Source organism: Salmo trutta, chromosome 37 (assembly GCF_901001165.1).
Source record: "Salmo trutta chromosome 37, fSalTru1.1, whole genome shotgun sequence".
Lineage (NCBI taxonomy): Eukaryota > Metazoa > Chordata > Actinopteri > Salmoniformes > Salmonidae > Salmo > Salmo trutta.
The window spans coordinates 25,786,875-25,813,966 of record NC_042993.1 but is presented as its reverse complement, the minus strand read 5'-3'; the positions used below and the strand labels follow the sequence as shown (position 1 = coordinate 25,813,966).

The following is a 27,092-nucleotide window of genomic DNA, read 5'->3' as shown; positions in this document are numbered from 1 at the left end:
ACCTAGTTCTGCAATGCAGCGGTTTATTTGTATCGTGTTTCTGTTCTACTGGCTGGTAACCTACCACTCACTCATACATCATCTATTCCTCTAGGATACATGGGATTTCCTAAATGACTCTTTCTGGGAATATTTTTAACAATACACAAACTAATAAATTAAAACCGCTAACGTAACAAAAATGGTAATATGAACCTCAACCACAAATACAGACTAAAATAAAATATGACTGAAGAGAATGGGAAAACAACTCAATAACAAAATATACAACGTCAACGGAGGGAGGAGTTGTGCAGAGGGATTCTCTGGGCTAGTAGAGGGTTTCTCTGCTGGTTGTGACCGGTTCTCTCTCTGAGACATGTCTATTGTCTACATGGTGGCTTCTTCTGTCATTTCGACTGATCTTGGATCAGTCAAGTGCAGCCGACAAAGCAGCAGGAGCCTGCCAAGAGTCTCGGATGCAGCCTCAAAGACAAGGCCAGGGAAGACTAACTGTCTGCGACTGAAAAACAGTGATTCGTCAGTAGCTCGTTCATTTTGTTCTGTTCCTACGCGTCGTCTCCAGTCTGTCTCGTTCTCCTCTTCCTTCTACCCATCCTGCTCCCCCAGTCTCCCTCGTTCATTGTGGCGGCGTCTCGCCCACGCTCTCGATGCCGTGCTGCTGGAGTTGCGCTCGGAGAAGGGCATTCTCATTCTTCAGCTCCTCGATCTGAGACAAACAACAACAATGTCCGCCAACGAAAAACAAACGGGTGTCCTCAATGTAATCAATGAATTAGCAGCAACTTAACAAAAATACGTCAACTTCTAGGCCTCACTTGTTCTTTCAATGATTGAAGAACTAGACAAACATCTGTTGTATACACTTTGCAACAAATGTTTTGGACAATCCTGGCCATAACATCCATCTGTTTTAAATCTCAAGGTACTGTCCTATCATCCCAGCTTCTCCTCTGGGCTATCACACACTCACTGTCTCGCTATCCCCCACAGGACTGGAGACTGTTCACTTCTGAGCATTAGAATGAGGACATGAAGAACGGTGCTTTGGGATTCAATAAGGAATGAAAAGGCAAAACACTCCATACAATTCTATAACTTCATTTTGAAGTAAAAATGGCACTTCGGTCGTCAGACGTAAAAGGAACGTTAAATGTGATCAAACGCCTCCGTTTGTTTGAACATCAACCTTTTCTGTTCGCAGGCATGTGATGCTATGTGATAGCCTGGTCCCAACTCTGTTTGTGCAGTCTTGCCAACTCCAATGATGTGCCTGAAAATGACCATAGAAGTTGGCAAGACGGCACAAACCGATCCGGGTCCAGGCTAGGCCTCCGATTCTTTGCGATAGCGTTCTTTCTAGGCTGTTTTACCTGCTGTCTGCAGAGCTCGTTGTCCACCTGTACTCTCTCCACCTCTTTGACATTGTCCAGGAGCCTCTGGTTATTCTGACGGAGCTCTCGGATGTAGTCACACGCCTTAGACAGGATGCCCCCTTTACTCTGGGGGAAGGAGAGAGGAGTTCATTAAGACCTCTTGCCGTGTGGACGACAGGAAGAGTAGCCGATGCTTTCGCAACAGCTATTGGGGATCCTAATAAAATGCCAATACTCGTGCATGCACACACACGCACACACACACACACACACACACACACACACACACGCGCATCTAAATAAATGCAAACACCCCCCCACATCCACACAATTGATTCCAATATTTTCCCTAAGCCTAACCATAACCACTAAGCTTAATATAGCCTTCATACAAGGGAGGACCGGCAATATGTCCTCACTTCTCTGAATTTAAGTTGGTTTACCATTCTTGTGAGGACTTCTGGTATTCACAAGTATATTAAAATGTGTACACACACACACACACACACACACACACACACACACACACACACACACACACACACACACACACAACAAAGCTGCTGAGAGTGCCTTACAGAGTGACTTACAGCCCCCGTCTTGGTGCTGTCTATGTTGCAGTCGGGGATGATTTTGGAGAGCGTGACGATCCAATTGTTGATCTTGTCTCTCCGCCGCCTCTCAACTGTTGAGACACACAGAACAGGTTCAGAGAAAGAGGTGAACAATAGGGATACATGCAGAGAGTGGTTAGGGTCTACATGGGTATTTTTCTCTGTATGCCTTGAATAGTCACTTAGCTAGACATGTGACATTGTGGGAACATCTGACAGTTCAACAGTAGCCTCTAGTGGTTGGTTGATATACAAAATTAAATTCCCTAAAAGTGCCTCTGGGATAGAATTAGAAAAAATATATATTGTCCACTTAATGTGGCTTTGGCTTCAAACATAAAAAAAAAAATCACAAGGTGCAGCTAATTTAAAAAATAAATTCAACAAGATATTGTATATACTACATGGCCAAAAGTATGTGGACTACCATTCAAATGAGTAGATTCAACTTTTTCAACCACACCGTTGCTGACAGGTGTATAAAATCGGGCACAAAGCCATGCAATCTCCATGGACAAACATTGGCAGTAGAACGGCCCATACTAAAGAGCTCAGTGACTTTCGACGTGGCACCGTCATAGGATGCCACCTTTCCAACAAGTCAGTTCGTCAAATGTCTGCCCTGCTAGAGCTTCCCTGGTCAACTGTAAGTGCTGTTGTTGTGAATAGGAAACGTCTAGGAGCAACAGCGGCTCAGCCGCGAAGTGGTAGGCCACAGAACGGGACCGCCAAGTGCTGAAGCGTGTAAAAATTGTATGTCATCAATTGCAACACTCACTACAGAGTTCCAAACTGCCTCTGGAAGCAATGTCAGCACAAGAACTGTTCGTCAGGAGTTTCATGAAATGGGTTTCCACGGCCGAGCAGCCGCACACAAGCCTAAGATCACCATGTGCAATGCCAAGCATCGGCTGGAGTGGTGGAAAGCTCACAGCCATTGGACTCTGGAGCAGTGGAAACGCATTCTCTGGAGAGATGAATCACGCTTCACCATCTGGCAATTCGACAGACTAATCTGAGTTTGGCGGAAGCCAGGAGAACGCTACCTGCCCGAATGCATAGTGCCAACCTTAAGGTTGGTGGAGGAGGAATAATGGTCTGGGCCTGTTTTTCATGGTTCGGGCTAGGCCCCCTAGTTCCAGTGAATGGAAATCTAAACGCTACAGCATAAAATTACATTTGTGGCAACAATTTGGGGAAGGTCCTTTCCTGTTTTAGCACGACAATGTTCCCGTGCACAATGCAAAGTCCATACAGAAGTGGTTTGTCAAGATCAGTGTGGAAGAACTTGACTAGCCTGCACAGAGCCCTGACCTCAACCCCACCTAATACCTTTGGGATTAATTGGAATGCCGACTGTGAGCCAGGCCTAGTCGCCCAACATCACTAATGCTCGTGGCTGAATGGAAGTAAGTCCCCGCAGCAATGTTCCAACATCTAGTGGAAAGCCTTCCCAGAAGAGTGGATGCTATTATAGCAGCAAAGAGGGGGACCAACTCCATATTCATTTCCATGACTTTAGAATGAGTCCATATACTTTTTCCATGTAGTGTATCTTGGAATGCAGAAGTAAAGCACAGAGTTGCATGGTTAAGATACACTACCGTTCAAAGGTTCAGGGTCACTTTTGATCGGAAATACAGTGTAGTCATTGTTAATGTTGTAAATGACTATTGTAGCTGGAAACGGCTGATTTTTAAAGGAATATCTACATAGGCGTACAGAGGCCCATTACCAGCAACCATCACTCCTGTGTTCCAATGGCACGTTGTGCTAGCTAATCCAAGTTTATCATTTTAAAAAGGCTAATTGATCATTAGAAAACCCTTTTTGCAATTATGTTAGCACAGCTGAAAATGTTTGCCCTGATTAAAGAAGCAATAAAACTGGCCTTATTCAGACAAGTTGAGTATCTGGAGCATCAGCATTTGTGGGTTTGATTACAGGCTTAAAATGGACAACAACAAAGTACTTTCTTCTGAAACTCATCAGTCTATTCTTGTTCTGAGAAATGAAGGATCTTCCATGCCAGAAAATGCCAAGAAACTGAAGATCTCGTACAACGCTGTGTACTACTCCCTTCACAGAACAGCGCAAAATGCACAACTAAGCAAGAGGACAGTACATTAGAATGTCTAGTTAGAGAAATAGATGCCTCACAAGTCCTCAACTGGCAGCTTCATTAAACAGTACCCGCAAAACACCAGTCAACGTCAACAGTGAAGAGGCGACTCTGGGATGCTGGCCTTCTAGACAGAGTTGCAAAGAAAAAGCTATATCTCAGACTGGCCAATAATCTTTTATTTTTAAGATGGGCAAAAGAACAGACACTAGACAGAGGAAGATTGGGGGGAAAAAAAGTGTTATGGACAGATGAATCTAAGTTTGAGGTGTTCGGATCACAAAGAAAAACATTTGTGAGACGCAGAAAAAAATGAAATGATGCTGGAGGACAAGCACGGAGGCAATGTGATGTTCTGGGGGTGCTTTGGTGGTGGTAAAGTGGGAGGTTTGAAGAAGAAGGCCATCACTCCATTTTGCAACGCCATGCCATACCCTGTGGACAACGCTTAATTGGAGCCAATTTCCTCCTACAACAGGACAATGACCCAAAGCACAGCTCCAAACTATGCAAGAACTATTTAGGGAAGAAGCAGTCAGCTGGTATTCTGTCTATAATGGAGTGACCAGCACAGTCACCGGATCTCAACCCTATTGAGCTGTTGTGGGAGCAGCTTGACCATATGGTATGTACTGTAAGAAGTGCCCATCAAGCCAATCCAACTTGTGGGAGGCGCTTCAGGAAGCATGGGGTGAAATCTCTTCAGATTACCTCAACAAATTGACAACTAGAATGCCAAAGGTCTGCAAGGCTGTAATTGCTGCAAATGGAGGATTATTTGACGAAAGTTGGAAGGACACAATTATTATTTAAATGAAAAATCATTATTTATAACCTTGTCAACGTCTTGACTATATTTCCTATTCATTTTGCAACTCATTTCATGTATGTTTTCATGGAAAACAAGGACATTTCTAAGTGAAACTTCCGAACATTGAATCGGGGAGGATTGTGGGTGACTTAGGCCCTTCCCTTTGCTCACCTTCATTGTGTTGAGCTCTCCTCCTTTCATCTCTGGGTGTCCGTGGGCCATCCATTTTCCTACAGACAAAAATAAATAGAACATTTCACCCATTTTCAAACCCTGGGAGTCCTCAGTCCACCTCCATACAAACAGGTGCAAACAGCTAGTTAAATGTTTCTAACTCTTCAGACCAAAAGAAAAAATCTTCAGACTACAGCGCTCCACGCAACTAATCCAGTGAAGGAATCCCCCACCAGAACCACTATCTCAAAGCACCTGACCCTTTTACAATTACACACCACTCAGGCACCAGAGCCGTACTCTTCAGGGGGGCCGCCCTGCACCGCCTTGGGCAGCCGTGCTGATCTGAAGCAGCTGTATGGGGCAGCATGTGAGGTAATAACACCACCTTGGTGCTGACAGCGAGACGCAGTGACTGGAATTACTGTATTACTGACTGTCTGACGACCATCTGGACAGGCAGCTTTCTTGGAGGTGTACGTGTCCTTCCCTGCTATACCCCGGAGACAGTCTAAGGCGCGGGCTTCATTATAATCCTAAATTGCGAAGTTGTCGCATTGGTGTCCAGAGTATGGCTAATGACAACTGTTTTTCCTATATGTGTCTTCCCCGTGGTATTCTTTAATTAAGTTCCCCATACATGACAGCCAGATGAGCTCATGAAGGCACTGGGGACGAGATGCGCAGGGCCGTGACAGTAAACTAATACAATTCGACAGCACTTACTTTGACAACGCTTTAATCCGTCTAATGAATTGTGTCATAAATTAAACCAAAATGGCTGGTGTTCACACAGTGCCCTTAACTTTTTCGCATCTAATGAGTAAAAGCAATTAAAAGCAAGCTAAAACAAAGGGGGCTGTTTTTACTTTAACCTGTTACAGAACTGAACAGAAACACATTGCAATACTGCATCAGGACTACCATCAAAAGAGTACACACACACTTTCCAATGCTAAATGCAGCTCAATCACATCAAGGGTCTAACATAATCACCAGGGAATTGTACTAAAGGGAATGAAGGGGGAATAGGGAGCTGGTATGATTGTTCTTTCTTCTTTGTGGTATATGATCTAGGCCTAATTTGATTGGTTTAGTGGTTGCAGGGGGAGGGGATGTGGAAGTTGTCCTCACCAGTTTAAACCGTCATGTTGCAGCATCTCGGTTTCGTCTCTGCGAACGGCAGGTAAGCGGTGGAAGTTTTCATTTCATTTATTTGCACAGATCAAATATGTTCAGTCATGGATCAGTTTATGCGTTGTTGATGAAAGAATAAATTTTAAAAAGAAATTAATCACACACAAGAAAAACATATGGAAAGGGGGAATAGAATGGCAAAACACAGGAAAAACAAGTCCTCCCTACACAACAGTACACACTGCAGTGGTATCCAGCCCTTTTAGACTGTACATTTAACAGTAGAGTAGATAAAAGCTTTAGCCAAAGAGAACTGGGGAATCACTGCAGCCCGACACTAGAACTAGACGTACAACAACTGGACTGGTCTTGTACGAACGTCCCACACAAAAGCCCCAAGAAGCCTAAAGAACTTAATAACAAACCCATACCCCAACACCTTACTGTGTGCAAATTGATGACCATCCCCTTTACCTAAAGCTAAATTGTAAAATGTATTTTCTTTTTCAGAATATAAGAAGCTCCATCTCCATGTTGTTCTACAGGCCTGAGAGTAAGAGTTCATCACATACAGGCAGGGAAATGGCAAGGGATATCCACTCAGTCCAACACAAATTAGATTTGAGAGGATCATGTGTTCGTTCTGGATGGCAAAACAAGCATGGCATTATGTCAAATTTTTAAAAAAGCACTTTGGAACCATTCTTCCAAACCATTTCCCTTATGTGCAGAAGCCTTGAAACGATCTCATAACAAAAAACATACACCTCCTTGTTTTATACTCAAACACTTGCCTGGCACCCTCCCTTCTAGATTATATATTAGTTTATGGGCATGTTTACAATTTACTCACACCCCTTGGCTCTGGGCATGCAGTATGCCTTCATAGAAAAATAAGCACATTGAAATTACATTTCCTAAATTAACCAGAACACTAATGTCAAATTAATTCACTGACACAAATATCATTAATCATCCATTTGGCATGAGAGATTATTGAGATTTTCAGCATGGATTAACCAGAGTTAACAGTCTGGTTTTGATTCAGTGTTACTCATTCAGAGTGGTTTGAGAAAAATAGCTTCATCACATGATAATGATATTGATGATTGTGAGAGATAAACAAAATGAGGAAGTAGACAAGGAAGGGGGAAACCAGGGCAACAAGGACAGGGACACAACGACCCTGTGATGATGACATCCATCCCACAAGAACAGCAAAGTGTTCAAGGAAACTACACACACACACACACACACACGCAGTGCTGTCTGACCCAGGTCCAGGTCATGCTCTTGCTCAACCCAAATCTCTGTGAAAGTGAATAGGGGGGTATGCAGCACGACTATACTTTCAGTTTTTGGAGAGAATAGTCAATATACTACTTCTTCAATATTCAATCAGTGACTTAGTTTTCCAGTCTAACTAATACATCTCAGACTCAAAGCAAACCAACTCTTAGATGTTCTAGAAAAATCCTGTCAAATGACTTCTTAACAAGTCATTACTGATGAAAGGTTGAAATTACCGCATAACACCTAAGCATATAGGCTAGTTCCTACTTGGAAGACATGTCTGACATGCTCGTGGTAAATGAACGCAAGGACTGCGTAGGTAGGTTTTTGACTGCTTAACATCTGGAGTGGCTCAGACTGCTGTGTGCATGGGCTCTCCTTTCAGAGTCCCCCTAAAATGAGGGACATCGGAGGAGAGGAAGAAGCGGTGTGGTTGATACTCACTCAGGGTAGGGGTGTGTGCGCGGAGCTATGGTTCGCTGTGTGCCTGTCTGCAAGACGTCAGGAGGGGTCATCATCACGTAGAACTGACCTGTGGGAGAAGAGATGACGAGAGAGAGAGAGATGAGAGAGAGAGAGTGAGAAAAAGAAAGAGAGAAAGAGACATGGGGCAGGTTGGAGACTTCAGTGACAAAGTCTTAAGGGAGAATTTGCTAGCACTGAGACAAACCTTGTGGCTGAGGGGATGAACAGTTAATCTCAGTCAGCACTGTGTCACGGTACTCAAATGTCAATTTGATAAGTGGTCATTCTTCTTTATGTCTGGACTTGAACCAAAAACGAGGGACAGTATTTTGCCCTCAGAGGACTGCTAGCCTAGCGTTAGAAGTAGAGGTAGAGCTGACTCACCTCCGGCCTGTGTGGGGTCGGAGGTGGTCTGCACAGACACAGTGCCATCGCTCACAGCCGTAGCTGGGAAGTAGGCGAAGCGCGTCTCCCCTCCCAGCGTCTCTCCCACGGGGCTACCCCCATTACTGAAAGGGTTCTGGATCACAGCCTGACAGGGGACAAGGTGGGAAGGGTTAGCAAACCCTACTGACAACTAACTTACGACATGTATATTACTTGATAATAATTCATTAAAACTGACACATTTATATATATATATAAATAAATAAATATAAGTGTCCTGGTTCCTGCACAACAAAAATATACAGATAACTTGTAAAACGATCAATAGTTTGATACTACTGAAGTATGTCAGGCTCCCTAGCCATTAGGGAACTGTGTTATTGTAAGGGGTGACAGTAGTGGCCTCGGTTCCTGGTCTTCTGGTACCTACCTGGGCCACTGCCTGAGGAGCGCCGGGGAAGGCGGCCGTGGAGACCACGCTAACCGGCCCTCCCCCGTCATCTCTCCCCTCCAGCTGCTGGTCAGTTACCTGGACAACACGGTAAGTCACCTGGGGAATAGAGGGAGACAGAGTGAGGGAGAAAGAGATGGAGAGACAGAGAGAGACCAGAGTTAATTCTACAACAAAGAGCATGGGATGCCTTCTAGCCTGACCACTGTCATTTTAATGTCACTGTGTTCTCAGGACTTGCAGATTGTTTACATCATATTGAGGTTCACACCCTAGGCTGCAGTACTAAGCCCTTGCACATTGAATGATACTGCTAGGCCTACAATTGATCTACACACCCAACGTATGCTTATATGGCAGAATGTGCCTAATTCAATATAAAAACAGCTTCAAAATAATCTGTATTTGTACCGCTTCATCACGTGACTCACCTCCTGACTAACATGTGACAACAGCCACATGCCAATCCAGGAAGGGGATTGGAATCACATGATCACTCACACTAACTGTGTTTACTCCAAATGAGCAGCGAAAGGACCAGCTCTAACTAGCTTCATCCTTCACCCAAAAATATAAAAAGGGTTTATGTGAAGATTTAACGTTCACTGTGACGGTCCACAAAAGCGTAGATGTAAACATTCACAATTAATGAACCAATTTAACATCCAAACCTGTAGGCCTATATCAGTGTCCTGGCCGGTTCTGCTGTCTGGGTTCAAAGCGAACGAACACAAGGCTTTCAATTCAATGGAGAGGATAGTGTTGAATGTCAGGGTTATTCAGGGTTTTCCATTGTGTGATGTGGTTGATTCTCTAGTGGAGGGATGGGCAACACCAGTCCACAGGGGCCTGATTGGGTGTCCAGCCCCAGCTAACACACCGGACTCCAATAATCAACTAATCATGATCGTCAGTTTAGAATGCACTTAGTTTAAAATCAGCTGTGTTTGCTAGGGATGGGAAGTATGACACCACTCTGGCCCCTGGAGTTTTCCATCCCTGCTCTAGTGTGAGTGAGTGATGCAGTAAACTGACCTCATACCGTAAAAACAGACCTATGTGAATTCGGCTAGTTAAATGTTTCTAAAATCAGCAAAACGCTGTTCACGGGACACCCACCTGACCACCCTCTGAGCGGAACTGGTACTGAATGTTGTGGTCCGCGAATGCCTGGGCCTGCTGAATACTGCCTATGGTAACTGCAGTCTGCTCCCCTTCCCCGTCTCCTGAGAGGACAGTGGAATGAGAGGATCGATAGAAGGAAGAGAAAATTAACACTCAGATATCCTTTGATGAGAAATGAGTGAGGCAAGGAGCATTATTGCAAAAAAGCTAGGCCTAAAACTATTTGACACTTAAGCGTGTGTTTTTGGTCTGTTCTTTGGTTGGTTTTTGAAAACATCAGGTTTTTCAAGAGGATGCCTGAAATGTCAGTACTTTGAAATGTATGAAAGAGTCAGAATGGTGAAGTTACGCACAATGGCACACATGCATCCGAAACGCATACAGTGAGGGGAAAAAAGTATTTGATCCCCTGCTGATTTTGTACGTTTGCCCACTGACAAAGAAATTATCAGTCTATAATTTTAATGGTAGGTTTATTTGAACAGTGAGAGACAGAATAACAACAAAAAAATCCAGAAAAACGCATGTCAAATGTTATAAATTGATTTTGCATTTAAATGAGGGAAATAAGTATTTGACTCCTCTGCAAAACATGACTTAGTACTTGGTGGCAAAACCCTTGTTGGCAATCACAGAGGTCAGACATTTCTTGTAGTTGGCCACCAGGTTTGCACACATCTCAGGAGGGATTTTGTCCCACTCCTCTTTGCAGATCTTCTCCAAGTCATTAAGGTTTCGAGGCTAACGTTTGGCAACTTGAACCTTCAGCTCCCTCCACAGATTTTCTATGGGATTAAGGTCTGGAGACTGGCTAGGCCACTCCAGGACCTTAATGTGCTTCTTCTTGAGACACTCCTTTGTTGCCTTGGCCATGTGTTTTGGGTCATTGTCATGCTGGAATACCCATCCATGACCCATTTTCAATGCCCTGGCTGAGGGAAGGAGGTCCTCACCCAAGATCAGTCTATAATTTTAATGGTAGGTTTATTTGAACAGTGACAGACAGAATAACAACAACAAAAATCCAGAAAAACACGTCAAAAATGTTATAAAATGACTTTCATTTTAATGAGAGAAATAAGTATTTGACCCCCTCTCAATCAGAAAGATTTCTGGCTCCCAGGTGTCGAGCTGAGATTAGGAGCACACTTAAAGGGAGTGCTCCTAATCTCAGCTTGTTACCTGTATAAAAGACACCTGTCCACAGTAGCAATCAATCAGATTCCAAACTCTCCACCATGGCCAAGACCAAAGAGCTCTCCAAGGATTTCAGGGACAAGATTGTAGACCTACACAAGGCTGGAATGGGCTACAAGACCATCGCCAAGCAGCTTGGCGAGAAGGTGACAACAGTTAGTGTGATTATTCGCAAATGGAAGAAACACAAAATAACTGTCAATCTCCCTCGGCCTGGGGCTCCATGCAAGATCTCACCTCGTGGAGTTGCAATGATCATGGCCGGTTCCCCTCTCTCCACTGGGATGCTCTGCCTCTAACCCTATTACAAATCAAATCAAATTTATTTATATAGCCCTTCGTACATCAGCTGAAATCTCAAAGTGCTGTACAGAAACCCAGCCTAAAACCCCAAACAGCAAGCAATGCATGTGAAAGAAGCACGGTGGCTAGGAAAAACTCCATAGAAAGGCCAAAAACCTAGGAAGAAACCTAGAGAGGAACCAGGCTATGAGGGGTGGCCAGTCCTCTCCTGGCTGTGCCGGGTGGATATTATAATGGGCTATAGTACGAAGGGCTATATTACAGGGGCTGAGTCACTGGCTTATTGGTGTTCTTCCATGCCCTCCCTAGGAGGGGTGCGTCACTTGAGTGGGTTGAGTCACTGACGTGGTCTTCCTGTCTGGGTTGGCGCCCCCCCCCCCCCCCTTTGGTTGTGCCGTGGCGGAGATCTTTGTGGGCTATACTCGGCCTTGTCTCAGGATGGTAATTTGGTGGTTGAAGATATCCCTCTAGTGGTGTGGGGGCTGTGCTTTGGCAAAGTGGGTGGGGTTATATCCTTCCTGTTTGGCCCTGTCCGGGGGTATCATCGGATGGGGCCACAGTGTCTCCTGACCCCTCCTGTCTCAGCCTCCAGTATTTATGCTGCAGTAGTTTGTGTGTCGGGGGGGCAAGGGTCAGTCTGTTATATCTGGAGTATTTCTCCTGTCTTATCCGGTGTCCTGTGTGAATTTAAGTATGCTCTCTCTAATTCTCTCTCTCTCTCTCTCTCTCTGAGGACCTGAGCCCTAGGACCATGCCTCAGGACTACCTGGCATGATGACTCCTTGCTGTCCCCAGTCCACCTGGCCGTGCTGCTGCTCCAGTTTCAACTGTTCTGCCTGCGGCTATGAAACCCTGACCTGTTCACCGGACGTGCTACCTGTCCCAGACCTGCTGTTTTCAACTCTCTAGAGACAGCAGGAGCGGTAGAGAGACTCTCAATGATCGGCTATGAAAAGCCAACTGACATTTACTCTAGAGGTGCTGACTTGTTGCACCCTCGACAACTACTGTGATTATTATTATTATTATTATTATTTGACCATGCTGGTCATTTATGAACATTTGAACATCTTGGCCACGTTCTGTTATAATCTCCACCCGGCACACCCAGAAGAGGACTGGCCACCCCTCATAGCCTGGTTCCTCTCTAGGTTTCTTCCTAGGTTTTGGCCTTTCTAGGGAGTTTTTCCCTAGCCACCGTGTTTCTACACCTGCATTGCTTGCTGTTTGGGGTATTAGGCTGGGTTCCTGTACAGCACTTTGAGATGTCAGCTGATGTAAGAAGGGCTATATAAATACATTTGATTTGATCATGAGAACAGTGAGGAATCAGCCCAGAACTACACGGGAGGATCTTGTCAATGATCTCAAGGCAGCTGGGACCATAGTCACCAAGAAAACAATTGATAACATGCTACGCCATGAAGGACTGAAATCCTGCAGCGCCCGCAAGGTACCCCTGCTCAAGAAAGCACATATACATGCCCGTCTGAAGTTTACCAAAGAACATCTGAATGATTCAGAGGACAACTGGGTGAAAGTGTTGTGGTCAGATGAGACCAAAATGGAGCTCTTTGGCATCAACTCAACTCGCCGTGTTTGGAGGAGGAATTCTGCATATGACCCCAAGAACAACATCCCCACCGTCACACATGGAGGTGGAAACATTATGCTTTGGGGGTGTTTTTCTGCTAAGGGGACAGGACAACTTCACCGCATCAAAGGGACGATGGACGGGGCCATGTACTGTCAAATCTTGGGTGAGAACCTTGTTCCCTCAGCCAGGGCATTGAAAATGGATCGTGGATGGATATTCTAGCATGACAATGACCCAAAACACATGGCCAAGGCAACAAAGGAGTGTCTCAAGAAGAAGCACATTAAGGTCCTGGAGTGGCCTAGCCAGTCTCCAGACCTTAATCCCATAGAAAATCTGTGGAGGGAGCTGAAGGTTCAAGTTGCCAAACGTTAGCCTCAAAACCTTAATGACTTGGAGAAGATCTGCAAAGAGGAGTGGGACAAAATCCCTCCTGAGATGTGTGCAAACCTGGTGGCCAACTACAAGAAATGTCTGACCTCTGTGATTGCCAACAAGGGTTTTGCCACCAAGTACTAAGTCATGTTTTGCAGGAGAGTCAAATACTTATTTCCCTCATTTAAATGCAAAATCAATTTATAACATTTGACATGCGTTTTTCTGGATTTTTTTGTTGTTATTCTGTCTCTCACTGTTCAAATAAACCTACCATTAAAATTATAGACTGATCATTTCTTTGTCAGTGGGCAAACGTACAAAATCAGCAGGGAATCAAATACTTTTTCCCCCTCACTGTACATCCCACCATAAATTCTTACCTTCTAATTGGACGACCTCCTCCTCTTGTTTTTCGTGACTAGGAAGACATGAAATAGAAACATTTCTAAGTATAGGCAAGGTCTAGCTGACAAGGTTAATATAGAGTAGGGGATGGCAGTGGAGTACAGATGTTACAGTGACTTGGCTAATTTCTAGCAGTGGTGGAAAAAGTACCCAATTGTCATACAGTAAAAATACCTTAAAAGAAAATGACTCAAGTAAAAGTCATCCAGTAAAATACTACTTGAGTAAAAGTCTTAAAGTATTTGGTTTTAAATATACTTTAGTTTCAAAAGTAAATGTAATTGCTAAAATATACTTAAGTATCAAAAATAAAAGAATATATATAATTACACATTTCTTATATTAAGCAAACTAGACGACACCATTTAAAAAAATAATTACAAAAATAATATTTACGGATAGCAGGGGGTATATTCCAACACTCAGACATCATTAACAAACAGAGCATTTAGAGATGCCAGTATTTTTACTTAAGTACTTCACACCACTGCTCCCTCTCACATCGGTGTCACTAAAAGCATGGTCATCGCCTCCTCAAGCACAACGAACAATGGCAGACTGGGACAAGGGCCCGATGTAGAAATCGCTCTGTCATTTCCTGGTTGCTAAAATTCTACACTGTTCGCTCAATTTGAATAGCGTAGGGAATCATTACGTAGGGAATCTAAAAATATATATAAAAAAACAAAAATTGATGTAAAACATTTTCAATAACAAAAAAACGTGGCTGTTTGAAGTTGGTGGACTACACAAAGTAAAACACAGTCTCCACCATCGTCTATGCAATCTTGAATCCTTGGGAGGTAACCACCACGGCCTACAGTATGCTCGCCAGGATCCTTGGGACATCGGACAGCACTAACCTCCTCACAGAGTTGCAGGAAAATTTGATGCGGGGTAAGGGGGAGAGTTGTTTATATTCAAAGTGTTGTTGCAATTCACCTAGCTTCCACATGGGTGAGATATTCTACATTTAGCATGCTAAATTCTTCAAGAATCAATGGGCAGTGTTTTCTTATCTTCATTTAGCAGTGGTGACCGCTGCAAAAAATATGATAAAATAAAAAAAACACACAGAGCATAACAAACATTAGGAACACCTAAGGTGTTGAAAGCGTTCCACAGGGATGTTGGCCCATGTTGACTCCAATGCTTCCCACAGTTGTGTCAAGTTGGCTAGATGTCCTTTGGGTGGTGGACAATTCTTGATTCCGACGGGAAACTGTATAACATGAAAAACCCAGCAGTGTCGCAGTTCTTGACACAAACCAGTGTGCCTGGCACCTACCATACCCCGTTCAAAGGCACTTACATCTTTTGTCTTGCCCATTCATCCTCTGAATGGCAGACATACACAATCCATGTCAACTGTATTAATGCTTAAAAATCATTCTTTAACCCGTATCCTCCCCTTCATCTACACTGATTGAAGTGGATTTAACAAGTAACATCAATAAGGGATCATAGCTTTCACCTGGATTCACCTGGTCAGTCTATGTCATGGAAAGAGCATGTGTATACTCATATACTAGGGGTAAACGTTAAAACATTTACACGAAGTTGGGATTATTAACATTAAATGACATCCCTAACCGAAGATCTTTTTTTTCCCCTTGTGTTTTTCCCCTCTACATAATTAAAATCACAGTGCCGTTATCACAAAACATTTTCCCTGTTATAGCCTACCTACACGATAGACAATAAAAGGCCTGGAGAAAGTTGTGTAATTTAAATAAAACAGGGAGAAAGAGGTGAACTTTAGGCTGCTTTGGTGAATTTGCGAGCAATGCAAGACAATGCGAGATGCAGAATACCAAGAGATCATATAGGCACGGTTCTGCCTGCCCCATCCTCTCTCTTGGGCGCTGCCCTGCCTGCACTTTCTCTTGGCTAATGATGCAAGCGTGTGTTCAGTCTTCGGTCTGTTGCATGTAGAATAGCCTAGCCTATTCATTTTGGCTCATAGGCCCTAATATGGAATTACAGTAGTCCAAAGTTAGCCTGTATCAATTAACCCTGAAAGCGCCTCAGCTAGAGCATGTTTGTTTGTCTTTTAGGGTAGGCTACACTACGGCTTATTAAAATGCTGACACGAAAACGTCTCTGGTGATATGAAGTGGGACTAACGTCCATCACTAGGCGACCAGAACTGTCAATCAAATAATAGACCATACTCTCCTAAAGAAAGTACTTTAACGTTCGTTAAATACAGTGGCTTAACAAGACATTTAGTAGAAAGAAAACACATCTAGCTACCCTACCATAGCAAACTGCATAAAAAAAACCATCAGTACATTAAATCAGCAAAGTTTGTTGTCAGGGTAAAAATACAGAATTCTATGCCAGAGCAGAATTCTACTGTCTGAAATGGTAGTCCTACAGATGCTTCTGATGAGTCACAAAAAGTACATTGTTGCTATCGACACGCTACTGTAACTGAGTTCAACGTCTGTAAAGGGTTGCTGTAGATAACTTCATTACCCGGCCGTAGCGGTCATACATAGTGGTTGCTCCACTAAAAGTTTTGCAATTATGCTGCGGGACTTAGAGGTAATTTGTGGTTTAGTACAGTACCCTGCGTCACCACTTCATTGCTCCAGACCAGCGCAAGGGGGAGTTAGAGCACTGATTATGCTTTTGGGTCCTACTGTGTCTGACAACAAATGGGCGACATAAACCTAAATAGAAACTGATAATTGTGCAAGACTTCAGTATTACTTACTAAAACTGTTGTTACACTAAGGTTTGGATTATTTTGCTCTTACTGTAGTACTGTAGCCCACTCCCGACTGGTCACGTTGTACAGCGCCTCAGTGGCGCAATGTTGCTACAGATGCTGGTTCAATACCCGTGCCGGCCTCGACTGGGAGACCCATGAGATGACTGGAGGTTTTTGGTTTCTCTCCCTCTAAAAACAGAATTAAATCATTCTAAATAACAAACTGCCTTTATTTACAAATTAGTAACAATGTCTCACCCCATGTTCAAGAACGGCCTTATTCCTCACTCATATTACATTATTTGAAAAATGAAATCTTCAAAATAGTTATTTAAACAAAGCGATTAATATTATTATTAATTTAGAATAATATAAAAGTCCCTGGGATATAATCACAGATCTATTATTAACTCTGTTATTAGCAGGACAATATATATTGGTCATGCTCCCGAGTGGCACACAATGGGATTGCCTTGCAGTTCTCCAGCTGTATCCACTGAAAGCGCACAAGGTTCAAGGCACGAGGGCAGTGGGCACAGGATGGGCAGCAGAGCCGGGCACAGAAGACAGACCTAGCCAATGGGGAAGGGGGGAGGAAGGGTGGACCCCCACCCCGCCACACTGGGTAGCACAGAGCAACACTAAGGGGCATTGCACTAATAATGGTGGTGACTACGGAAACGTTTCCGCTGTTCTTAGTGCCAGTCTGCACGTTCAAACTAAAACAATGTAACTAATAATGGCATCTTTATGCTTTCATTAATAAAATACTCTTTCAAAATGCAGATGTTACCTTAGTAATTTGTTATGGATGAATAACTATGGGAAAAATATATATATTTTTTTAAATAGGCCAAATCGGAGTCCAAAAATACCAATGTCCGATTGTTATGAAAACTTGAAATCGGCCCTAATTAAAATCGGTCGACTTCTACTGGAAACACAATGAAAACCGAGGGGATTTATCCGAAAATAGAGAGTAATGACAGTCTTTTCTATGTTCCAGTAATAGTGCAAGCTTCAAGCTCTGATAGATAGTGGGTCTATGACCTGCAGGTTAAGTGAGTCAACTGAAGACACACTTCTGAAATGTAATGTGATAAAACCAGAGTCTAGAAAGCCAACTCAAGTAGTTCTTGTAGGCTGTGGGGGCAACCAGGCACAGCCCAAGTATGAATATGACTGAACATTGATCTTTTAGATTGCAAGATGGCAGTGTCTGTTTTAGTTGTACCTGGACAGACAGACGATATGATAGTTGGATCGAACGCCATAAAACACATAATGCAACAGGTTAAGAAAACAAAGTGGTGTTGGGACAGTCTCTCCAAACCTGCCAAAGGAGATTCACATGGACTTTTACTCAGCATCCTAGCCAGCGTGAACCGCTGGCACGGTGACAAAATACCAGACAAAGTGGGAACTGTAATGCTCAAGCAGTGTGACTCTCATGCATCAACACGAACATTTGGTCTGGGGAAAACTGAAAGAAAAAGGTGGTGCTATCAGTTGGTAGTACTGTAGTCATAGAGGCCACTACAGCATGATCTGCACCAAGAAATGTCCTAGTAGGACACACTGTATGTCCTTTGAGGGGTGACAAGTGGGTCCCCATTAAAGTGATCAACATGTTGGACCACCCTATTGTTCTCCGCCGTAACACCAAGTTGGCTGATGTGCACCCATGCCTAGCCCTAGAAGACCTAGAGCTCTATTCCAGCCATGCTGAGAACCCCAGTAAGGTCCAGTCTGCTCTTCAGAATGTCACCCAAGCTGGGGAAGAATTTTCAGTTAGTGGAAAAAGGGTAAAGGAGTATGTGCAAAAGTTGGAAGAGTTGGGCTTAACAGAAGTTGACAGAGTCCTGTGAAGTGTCTGATATGTGGAAAGGAAAACTAGTGGACCTTATTGCTCAGTATGAAGGCATCTTCTCCAGGGACCGACTTGACTGTGGAGAAGCGAAGAACGTCACCCACCGTATCCGACTCAAAGATGAAAAGCCTTTCAGGCTGCCATTCAGGAGGGTCTCTCCATCCGACTACCAGAAGCTGAGGCAGACGTTGGAGGTAATGGAGGAGCGGGGCATCATCCGAAAGTCCAGTAGTGAGTGGGCTTCCCCCCTTGTCCTGGTTTGGAAGCCGTCAGGAGAGTTGAGAATTTGCACTGATTTCAGATGGTTGAACCAGAGGACAGAGAAAGATGCATACCCATTGCCCCATCAAGCCGATGCTCTCGCTGCTTTGGGAGGGAACTGCTTCTTCAGTACTATTGATTTGACTTCCGTGATTCCACAACATCCCCATACATGAAGATGACCGCAAGTACACAGCGTGCACAACACCCACAGGTTTATTTGAGTACAACATAATGGCTCACGGGTTATGTAACAGCCCAGCAACATACGCCAGAATGATGACCTCAAATCTTCGGCGACCAGAACTACTTGTCCCTCCTGTGCTACTTGGATGATCTCCTGGTTTTTGTGAAGAGTGAGCAGGAAGCCCTGGACCGTCTTGAAATGGTGTTCTCCCGCCTTAAGGGACACAACCTGAAGCTAGCGCAAAAAAAATATATGTTACCTCCTCAGAAAATCTGTCAAGTTTTTAGGCCATATCGTCACGGCAGAGGGCATTGCAACTGACCCAGGAAAAGTGCCTGCAATCAACGACATCACAGCAGCTGACCTGATGGAAAATGATGGGAAAACACCTTCACCCACCACCAAGGTGAGATCATTTCTTGGTATGGCAAACTATTATTCCCACTTCTTTGTGAGTTTCTCAGGTTTAGCCAAACCACTGTTTCGTCTGATTGCAGGACAGAAAAGTAAGCGGAATGGAGAAAAAGGAAAACCTCATAGCGTGGCCTTTAAATGTCTGAAACCTGGACTTCTGAATGTGGGGAGGCGCTGGAAAAGCTAAAAGTTACTGTCTCCCAAACAGCCGTGCTGGCTCACCCAGACTTTAGCAAACCGTTTCTCCTATCAACAGATGCATCAATGGATGGCTTAGGTGCAGTACTTAGCCAGACATTTGAGGGTGAGAGTAGGCCCAGACCAGTAGCTTTTGCAAGCAAGACTGTCGAGGTCCCAGTCCCGTTACCCAGCACATAGATTAGAGTTCTTCGCTCTCAAGTGGGCTGTGTGTGATAAGTTCACTCATTGGCTGAAGGGGAATAGATTCACAGTCCTAACAGATAACAACCCCCTGACATATATAATGACGAAACCAAAGCTAGACGCCTGTGAGCAGCGGTGGGTCTCTAAACAGGCCCCCTTCGACTTTGACTTGAATGTCCCAGCAGACCTGCTTAGTCGACAGCCGTTCGTTGGAGCTAGGAAGGCAAGTGAGTTCCCAGAGTATGTGACTTCAGAGTCCATTCAGGATGCATTCAAACTGTCAGTCAATATCCAAGGTGGTGAGATCCTGGCTCAAGTCTCTTCTGAAGGAGTGAAAGCAGTTTTGGAATCCTGTCTGGAGTGGGATGCGAGTGTGCCAGTGCGCAAATTCCAAATAGCCCAGTATTCTGCCAGCATCCTTCAGCATGAAGGGGGAGCGGCTACTCTTCCAGTCCTTTCTTCTGATGTAATACGGAGAAAACAGAAGGCGGATCAGGTGCTGGCCCGAGTGGCGTACTTTGTTGAGAGGAGGAGACCTTCGCGGAGAGAGGGCTCATGAGACTGCCCAAGTGTTGAGAATGCTGAAGCATTGGGATAAACTCGAAATCAAGGATGAGATCCTCTACCGAAGATCTAAGGACAGAGTTGTCAAGAAGAGGTACCAGCTGGTGGTGCCAGACTCCCTTAACTTCTTATGGCTCCAATCCCGTTATTAACGGGATTGATTTGACAACATCCGGTGAAATGGCAGAGCGCCAAACTCAAAAAAAATTATAACAAATATTTAACTTTCATACATTCACAAGTGCAATACACCAAATTAAAGCTGAACTTCTTGTTAATCTAGCCACAGTGTCAGATTTCAAGAAGGCTTTACGGCGAAAGCAAACAATGCTATTATGTGAGGACAGCACCCCATCAAACAACAGACATTCATATTTCATCCCGCCAGGCGCGACACATAACTCAGAAATAACAATATAATTCATGCTTTACCTTTGACAAGCTTCTTCTGTTGGCACTCCAATATGCTCCATAAACATCACAAATGGTCCTTTTGTTCGATTAATTCCGTCGTTATATATCCAAAATGTCAATTTATTTGGCGCATTTGATCCAGAAAAACACCGGTTCCAACTCGCGCAATATGACTACAAAATATCTCAAGTTACCTTTAATCTTTGTCCAAACATTTCAAACAACTTTAGGTATTTTTTTACGTAAATAATCAATAAAATTTAAGGCGGGATAAACTGCGTTCAATACCGGAGGAAAACAAAGTGGAGCATGCTTTTTAGGTCACGCGCCTCTGTCAAACAGTACACTTCCCTCGAGCCTCATTCTGAACAGGGCTACTTCTTCATTACACAAAGGAAAAACAACCAATTTCTAAAGACTGTTGACATCCAGTGGAAGCGATAGGAACTGCAAGCAACTGCATTAGAATTATGGATTCTCAATGAAACCTCATTGAAAAGGGAGTGACCTAAAAAAAGAAAATCCTGGATGGTTTGTCCTCGGGGTTTTGCCTGCCAAATAAGGTCTGTTATACTCACAGACATCATTCAAACCTTAGAGTGTTTTCTACCTAAATCTACCAATTGTATGCATATCCTAGATTCTGGGCCTGAGTAGCAGGCAGTATACTTTGGGCACACTTTTCATCCGGACGTGAAAATAGCGCCCTCAAGCCATAAGAAGTTAAAGCCATCGTTCTGAGGGGAACCCATGATGAAGCCGGCCACCAAGGCCAGACTAGAACACTCCACTTGGTACGTCAAAGGTTCTTCTGGACTGGAATGGAAGGGGAAGTGAAGAAGTATGTCTCCTACTGTAAGCGCTGTGTGGTTGGCATGACAATCGAGCCAGAGGCTAGGGCACCGTTGGAATCTATACAGACCAGCACAGCGTTGGAACTGGTGTGCATAGACTTCTGGTCAGCAGAAGGAAGGGATGGAGAGAGCGTTGATGTACTTGTCATCACAGATCATTTTACGAAGCTGGCACATGCGTTTCCTTGCCCAAACCAGACAGCAAATGTCGTTGCCCAGAAGTTATGGAACCAGTTCTTCTGTGTCTATAGGTTTCCCCAGCGGATACACTCTGACAAAGGAGCAAACTCAGAGTCACTTAACCTCTCTGGGAATGTGGGACGCTTGCATCCCACCCTAGTCAACAGCCAGTGTAATCGCGTGAAATACAAAACCTCATTAATGCTATAACTTCAATTTCTCAAACATGACTATTTTACACCATTTTATAGATACACCTCTCCTGAATCAAACCACGTTGTCCGATTTCAAAAAGCAAAACCAAAACATTAGATTATGTTAGGAGAGTACCCAGCCCCAAAAAAAGAAAATCACACTGCCATTTTCAAAGCAACTAGATGCATCACAAATACCCCAAACACAGCTAAATGCAGCACTAACCTTTGACAATCTTCATCAGATGACACTCCTAGGACATCATGTTACACAATACATGCATTTTTTGTTCGATAAAGTTCATATGTATATATAAAAACAGCATTTTACATCGGCGCATGACGTTCAGAAAATATTTTCCCTCAAATGCTTCCGGTGAATCAGCGCTACAATTTACAAAATTACTATTCGAAAACATTGTTAAAATGTAATATTGTCATTCAAAGAATTATAGATTAACATCTCGTGAATGCAACCGCATTGCCAGATTTAAAAATAACTTTACTGGGAAAAATCACACTTTGCAATAAACGACGTGGTATGCTCAGAAAAATAGGCTAGGCGATACATGTTAGCGCCATCTTGGAACCATCTGAAATCAAATATACTATTGTAAATATTCCCTTACCTTTGATTATCTTCATCAGAAGGCACTTCCAGGAATCCCAGGTCCACAACAAATGTAGTTTTGTTCGGAAAAGTTAATAATTTATGTCCCAATAGTTCCTTCTTGTTAGCGCGTTCCGAAGGCTACTCATAATGTACTGAAGCGCGCGGGACTTGTCGTCACGAATGTGCAAAAAATATATATTTACGTTAGTTCAAACACTTCAAACGTTGTATAACAAATCTTTAGGGCCTTTTTCAACCAGAGCTTCAATAATATTCAAGGCGGACGATTGCATTGTCTTACTAAACGTTTCGGAACAAAAGGGTTCCCATGGGCGCCCGCGTCATAGTAGTAATAGCCCTCCCCCTGTGACCAACTTCCCAAGACTCTCTTTGGGTCAGTTTCTACCATAGAAGACTCAAACCACTTTGTAAAGACGGTTGACATTTAGTGCTAAATGATTAATAAGTCCCTGTGTGTTTCAATGGCAAAGGTTTGAAGTGATTCCACACATCAGATTTCCATTTCCTGTAGGATTTGTCTCAGGGTTTTGACTGCCATATGAGTTCTGTTATACTCACAGACACCATTCAAACAGTTTTAGAAACTTTAGAGTGTTTTCTATCCAAATCTACTAATTATATGCATATTCTAGTTACTGGGCAGGAGTAGTAACCAGATTAAATCGGGTACGTTTTTTATCCGGCCGTGCAAATACTGCCCCCTATCCCCAACAGGTTAATCGCAGAATTGCTACAAGTGGCAGGAGTCAAAAAGTCCCATACCACTCCATATCATCCTATGGGCGATGGTCAGACGTAAAGATTCAACCACACGCTCGGTAACATGGTCCGATCGTTGCCAGCGAGAGCAAAAGAAAGATGGCCCCAGATGATAGACGCTCACCTTCTCGTACAACTGTACCACACACACGAAACAACAGGATTCTCACCGTTCTTCCTGATGTTCGGCCGAATTCCACGGCTGCCAGTGGACATCATGTTTGGAAGTAGCTTGAAAAACGAAGACGTGTTGACTCATGACGAGTATGTTGACTCGTTCCAAAAAGACCGGCGAGAGGCTGTCAGGATCGCTCAGGCCAACACCACTGAAGCTCAGAAAAAGCAAGCAAGGCAGTATAACAAGAGAGTGAAAGGTACTGCCCTGGAGATTGGGGACCGAGTTCTCTTGGCAAACCCGAAAGGAAAGAGGAAAAGGTAAACTTGCCGACTTGTGGGATTCAACGGTCTATGTGATCACATGGAAAGACCCGTCTGTGCACATCTACAGAGTCGAAGATCCTACTACCAAGAAGAGTAAGGTAGTTCATCGAAACTACAGTAGCCTCTACTGCTTCAGAGGAGGACAAACGCAGACAGCGGTGATGAAAGACCGGTATTCGATGTGGATGAGGATTTAGAGGATCGAAGGACTGCTGTCTGGATCCTCGAGGGCCAGAACCCTGAGGGGCCCACAGAAGCTGAAGCTCAAAAATCTTCAGGACTGGAAGATGGAGTGAACATGAGAGAAGCTGATCCTCAAAGCACAAGGAAGGACATGATCTCCGGACAAGCAGCTAACTCAAGCACAGGAAGCTCCTCAAGGATGCCTGGTGATGATTCAAGTGATCCTTCTGAAGATGACAAGTAGAAAAGCAACGTCAGTGAGCAGTCTAGATGGCATCAGCAGTAGAAGTTCATCCGTCAGTGGCTCTGTATGCATAAGATCTACTAAGAAGAGAATGAGTAACCAGAGAGATGTAGAGCACAGAAACAGCCAGACGTCTGAGTTCACTGATAGTCCTGAGACCCAGTGAAGGCACTTTGAGAACTCAAACTGGAAGAGTTGTGAAGCCTGTCTGAAGACTTTTAGAGTCACTGAGTCAAGTGATTGCTGAGCCGGACAAAAGAGAGCATCTAGCTGCCCTGATTCAAGCCTTATCAACTTTTGATGAAGTGACAGTACCCCAGTGAAACAGAAGCCAGAGGATAGATTAAGGAAATGAGAAATACTTTATTAGGGGGTCATAGGTTGTATGTATATGGGCATATTTCTACCTGGCAAAGTCTCTTTGCTGTCCTTCTGGATGACTCTTGGTCAAGGTTACCCCTGTGGAGGAAGAACTCTTACCTTATGTCTTAAAGTTTGCCGAAATTAAGAAGGGGTGAGTGTAGTAGAGTTAAAATGGTTATTCCATCAAACTCCAGATTATTAGAATAGTACACAACGCAGAACAGAACAACCAGGTTGAGGGTCAGTGGCCAAAGCCCGTGAACAGGAATATTCCAAGTTCAGACAGAAGGGGGGAGTCAGATCGCTATGATCGCCAGGAACTTTACTTTTGGTCTCTATTTTTAATTGTTGTGCTACTGGTGATGCCTGTTGATGTTAGGTAGGCAGCTACAGTAGCTGAATGATGTTAAAATCTTCAGGTTTTGTTTCATTAAATGTATTTTATTTCATCTGGGTGCTTGCTTCACCTACTAACACCCTGGTACTACCCGTAGCTCCCGTTCTCCTCAGTACGAGAAAACACAGAGAGAGAAAGGTATGGGTTGCAGATTACTCCTTTGTAGAAGTCCATAACGTGAAATAAATAAAACGTCCCAAGGATAATGCTGTAGATATTGTTATAAGGGAGTGTGAGACTATTGAAACACGTAACTTTCAGAGTTTTACTGTTGTTATGAATATAGTTTACAGAGTGCTAAAAGTGTTGCTAGCTAGCATGCCTTTCTGTGATGCAGACGGTTAGCTGAGCTGCCGACTGGTGATGCATTATGGGAGATGTAGTTTTCGCCCTCTAAGGTCTGAATGTGATAAAGGCGATTTCACGTTGTAACTTCTTTGTGTTGCAGTGTTTTTGTACACTAGTTGTTGTATTTTGGTACTGTCAACACTGAAAGCACCTAGCAATGTATTGGGGATGTGAGACAGGATATGTGTTTTACCTTTCTTCATGCTCCTGTGTAGAACAACTTGTCAGATGGTGCATTGGAGACTGATGTGTTCCTGTGCTGTCTTTTCACAATACTATTGCAGGTATGGTTCTATTGTCTAAGAATTAAGATTATACATTCTTTGTATTAAGGACTGGTTATTATTTTATACTATACATTATGGCTTTATGTATGAGTGCGATTGTGTGAGTCCGAGAAAACGCAGAGAGAAAGAACAACTTGTCAGATGGTGCATTGGAGACTGATGTGTTCCTGTCCTGTCTTTTCACAATACTATTGCAGATCAACATAAAAGCCTAAAAGACAGCCGTGGTGTCGCTCTTCATTTCTTGGTTCGCTTGTGGTACATAACAGACCCGCTACACAATGATTCTCTACACTATAGTTGCTTGTTTTGTGGCAGAGCGATTTCTACGTCCAAAAATGAAAAATTAATGTAGCAACTACATTCTAGCTGTAAGCTAACAACTTTGTATATCTCTAACTAACTAACTAACTAACTAACGTTACCTAGCAAGCTAACTAATGTTATTTCAGTGGCATCGTAACTGATAGCCATAGCTAGCTAGGTAACGTTAGTTTAGTTAGCTGCCTGGCGTTACTACTAGCAAGTTTGATTACTTACCTAGTACTGTAAATTATCTACCGTAGATAACCGTGTTTGCATGAAATGCTGCAATCGTTTTCTATACTGTAACCATTTTCTAATTGGATTTGCTAGCTTAGCTGTCCAAAAAGATGACTAAAATAAACCACTTTATTGTATCTAGTTTATACTACACATAATCAAGCTGTTCTCTAGAAAATGGAGGCCAGGCCTTCGCTTGCTAGAGGAGACGTCCATACATGATGAAGAGGAAGTGGCGGGCATTGTATTACCTTGTCGCGGTGTCCAGACTCTGTTCGAGGTGCAAATCCATCAGGGTTGGAATAAAATGTGATATTCAGTGACACGGACGCGTAGATGGAAGTGCTGATCACGGGAACAAACACTCGGGTCATGTGAGAGAGACAGTCCAAGACACGTGAGGCATAGATCGGACTCGAAGTTAAAATGGAGACCGCTGGCTGGGGTTGATGTCGCTCTCGAAGCTTTCGTTCTCACGGTTTCACTCGCTCCGCTTGCACTGCTAAATTGAATCTGTTTCGTCAGGATAGCAACTTGGACTGTTGGAATTGTTTCGTTGCAAGGTTATGGCACAGTAATTCGTCGAGTAATTTCGGTCAATGTTTTGTCACGCTCGGTTTTTTCTCCTCTCAAAACCTCTGCAGTAAACCAGCGTCCGTCGTGTCTCACAAAATATGGAGTGGACTGTTAGCGAATTTAATTCCCCGCCCTGCTCTGCATCTATTTTTGTTCAACTTTTGATCTTGGAAGAGGAGTATGTAGAAATTTGTATTATGAACAGTAGGCTACTTCTGCAATGTTAATTTGGTGTGCCCCTGTTTGAAATTAATTTCAACCTTCTCCATTATATCCATTGCGTGCCAACATTTGTATTATTACACAACATTACAATTACAACTCTGATCATTTTGTCCTGTCTACATTCATGTCTGATATTTACACCAAAGATGGTTTCGAAACTGTTCGGAGTACAAATCAAGCTCATGTGACATGTGATGCTGCTGATCACGTTGGTTT

General features: G+C 43.6%; 1 protein-coding gene and 1 long non-coding RNA gene across 7 annotated transcripts; both read right to left on the bottom strand.

The window, feature by feature from the left end:
* LOC115177093 (upstream stimulatory factor 2) lies at positions 1-27,092 on the bottom strand. 6 transcript variants are annotated; one of them, XM_029737593.1, is made up of 11 exons: positions 26,327-27,092; positions 13,811-13,848; positions 9,950-10,056; positions 8,810-8,929; positions 8,377-8,524; positions 7,972-8,059; positions 6,232-6,270; positions 5,095-5,153; positions 1,967-2,061; positions 1,374-1,502; positions 1-709 (listed from the first exon to the last, which is right to left on the bottom strand). In XM_029737593.1, the coding sequence occupies exons 1-11, from the start codon at positions 26,365-26,367 to the stop codon at positions 620-622; spliced, it is 954 nt and encodes a 317-aa protein (XP_029593453.1). In that variant the 5' UTR covers positions 26,368-27,092; the 3' UTR covers positions 1-619. The 6 variants fall into 6 exon arrangements, with proteins under 6 accessions (XP_029593453.1, XP_029593452.1, XP_029593457.1 ...); XM_029737592.1 differs by having other exon boundaries at positions 1,955-2,061; positions 9,950-10,053; XM_029737597.1 differs by having other exon boundaries at positions 9,950-10,053.
* LOC115177094 (uncharacterized) lies at positions 25,591-26,319 on the bottom strand. Its single transcript, XR_003872343.1, has 2 exons — positions 26,050-26,319; positions 25,591-25,957 (listed from the first exon to the last, which is right to left on the bottom strand). It is a non-coding gene; the product is annotated as an uncharacterized LOC115177094 (long non-coding RNA).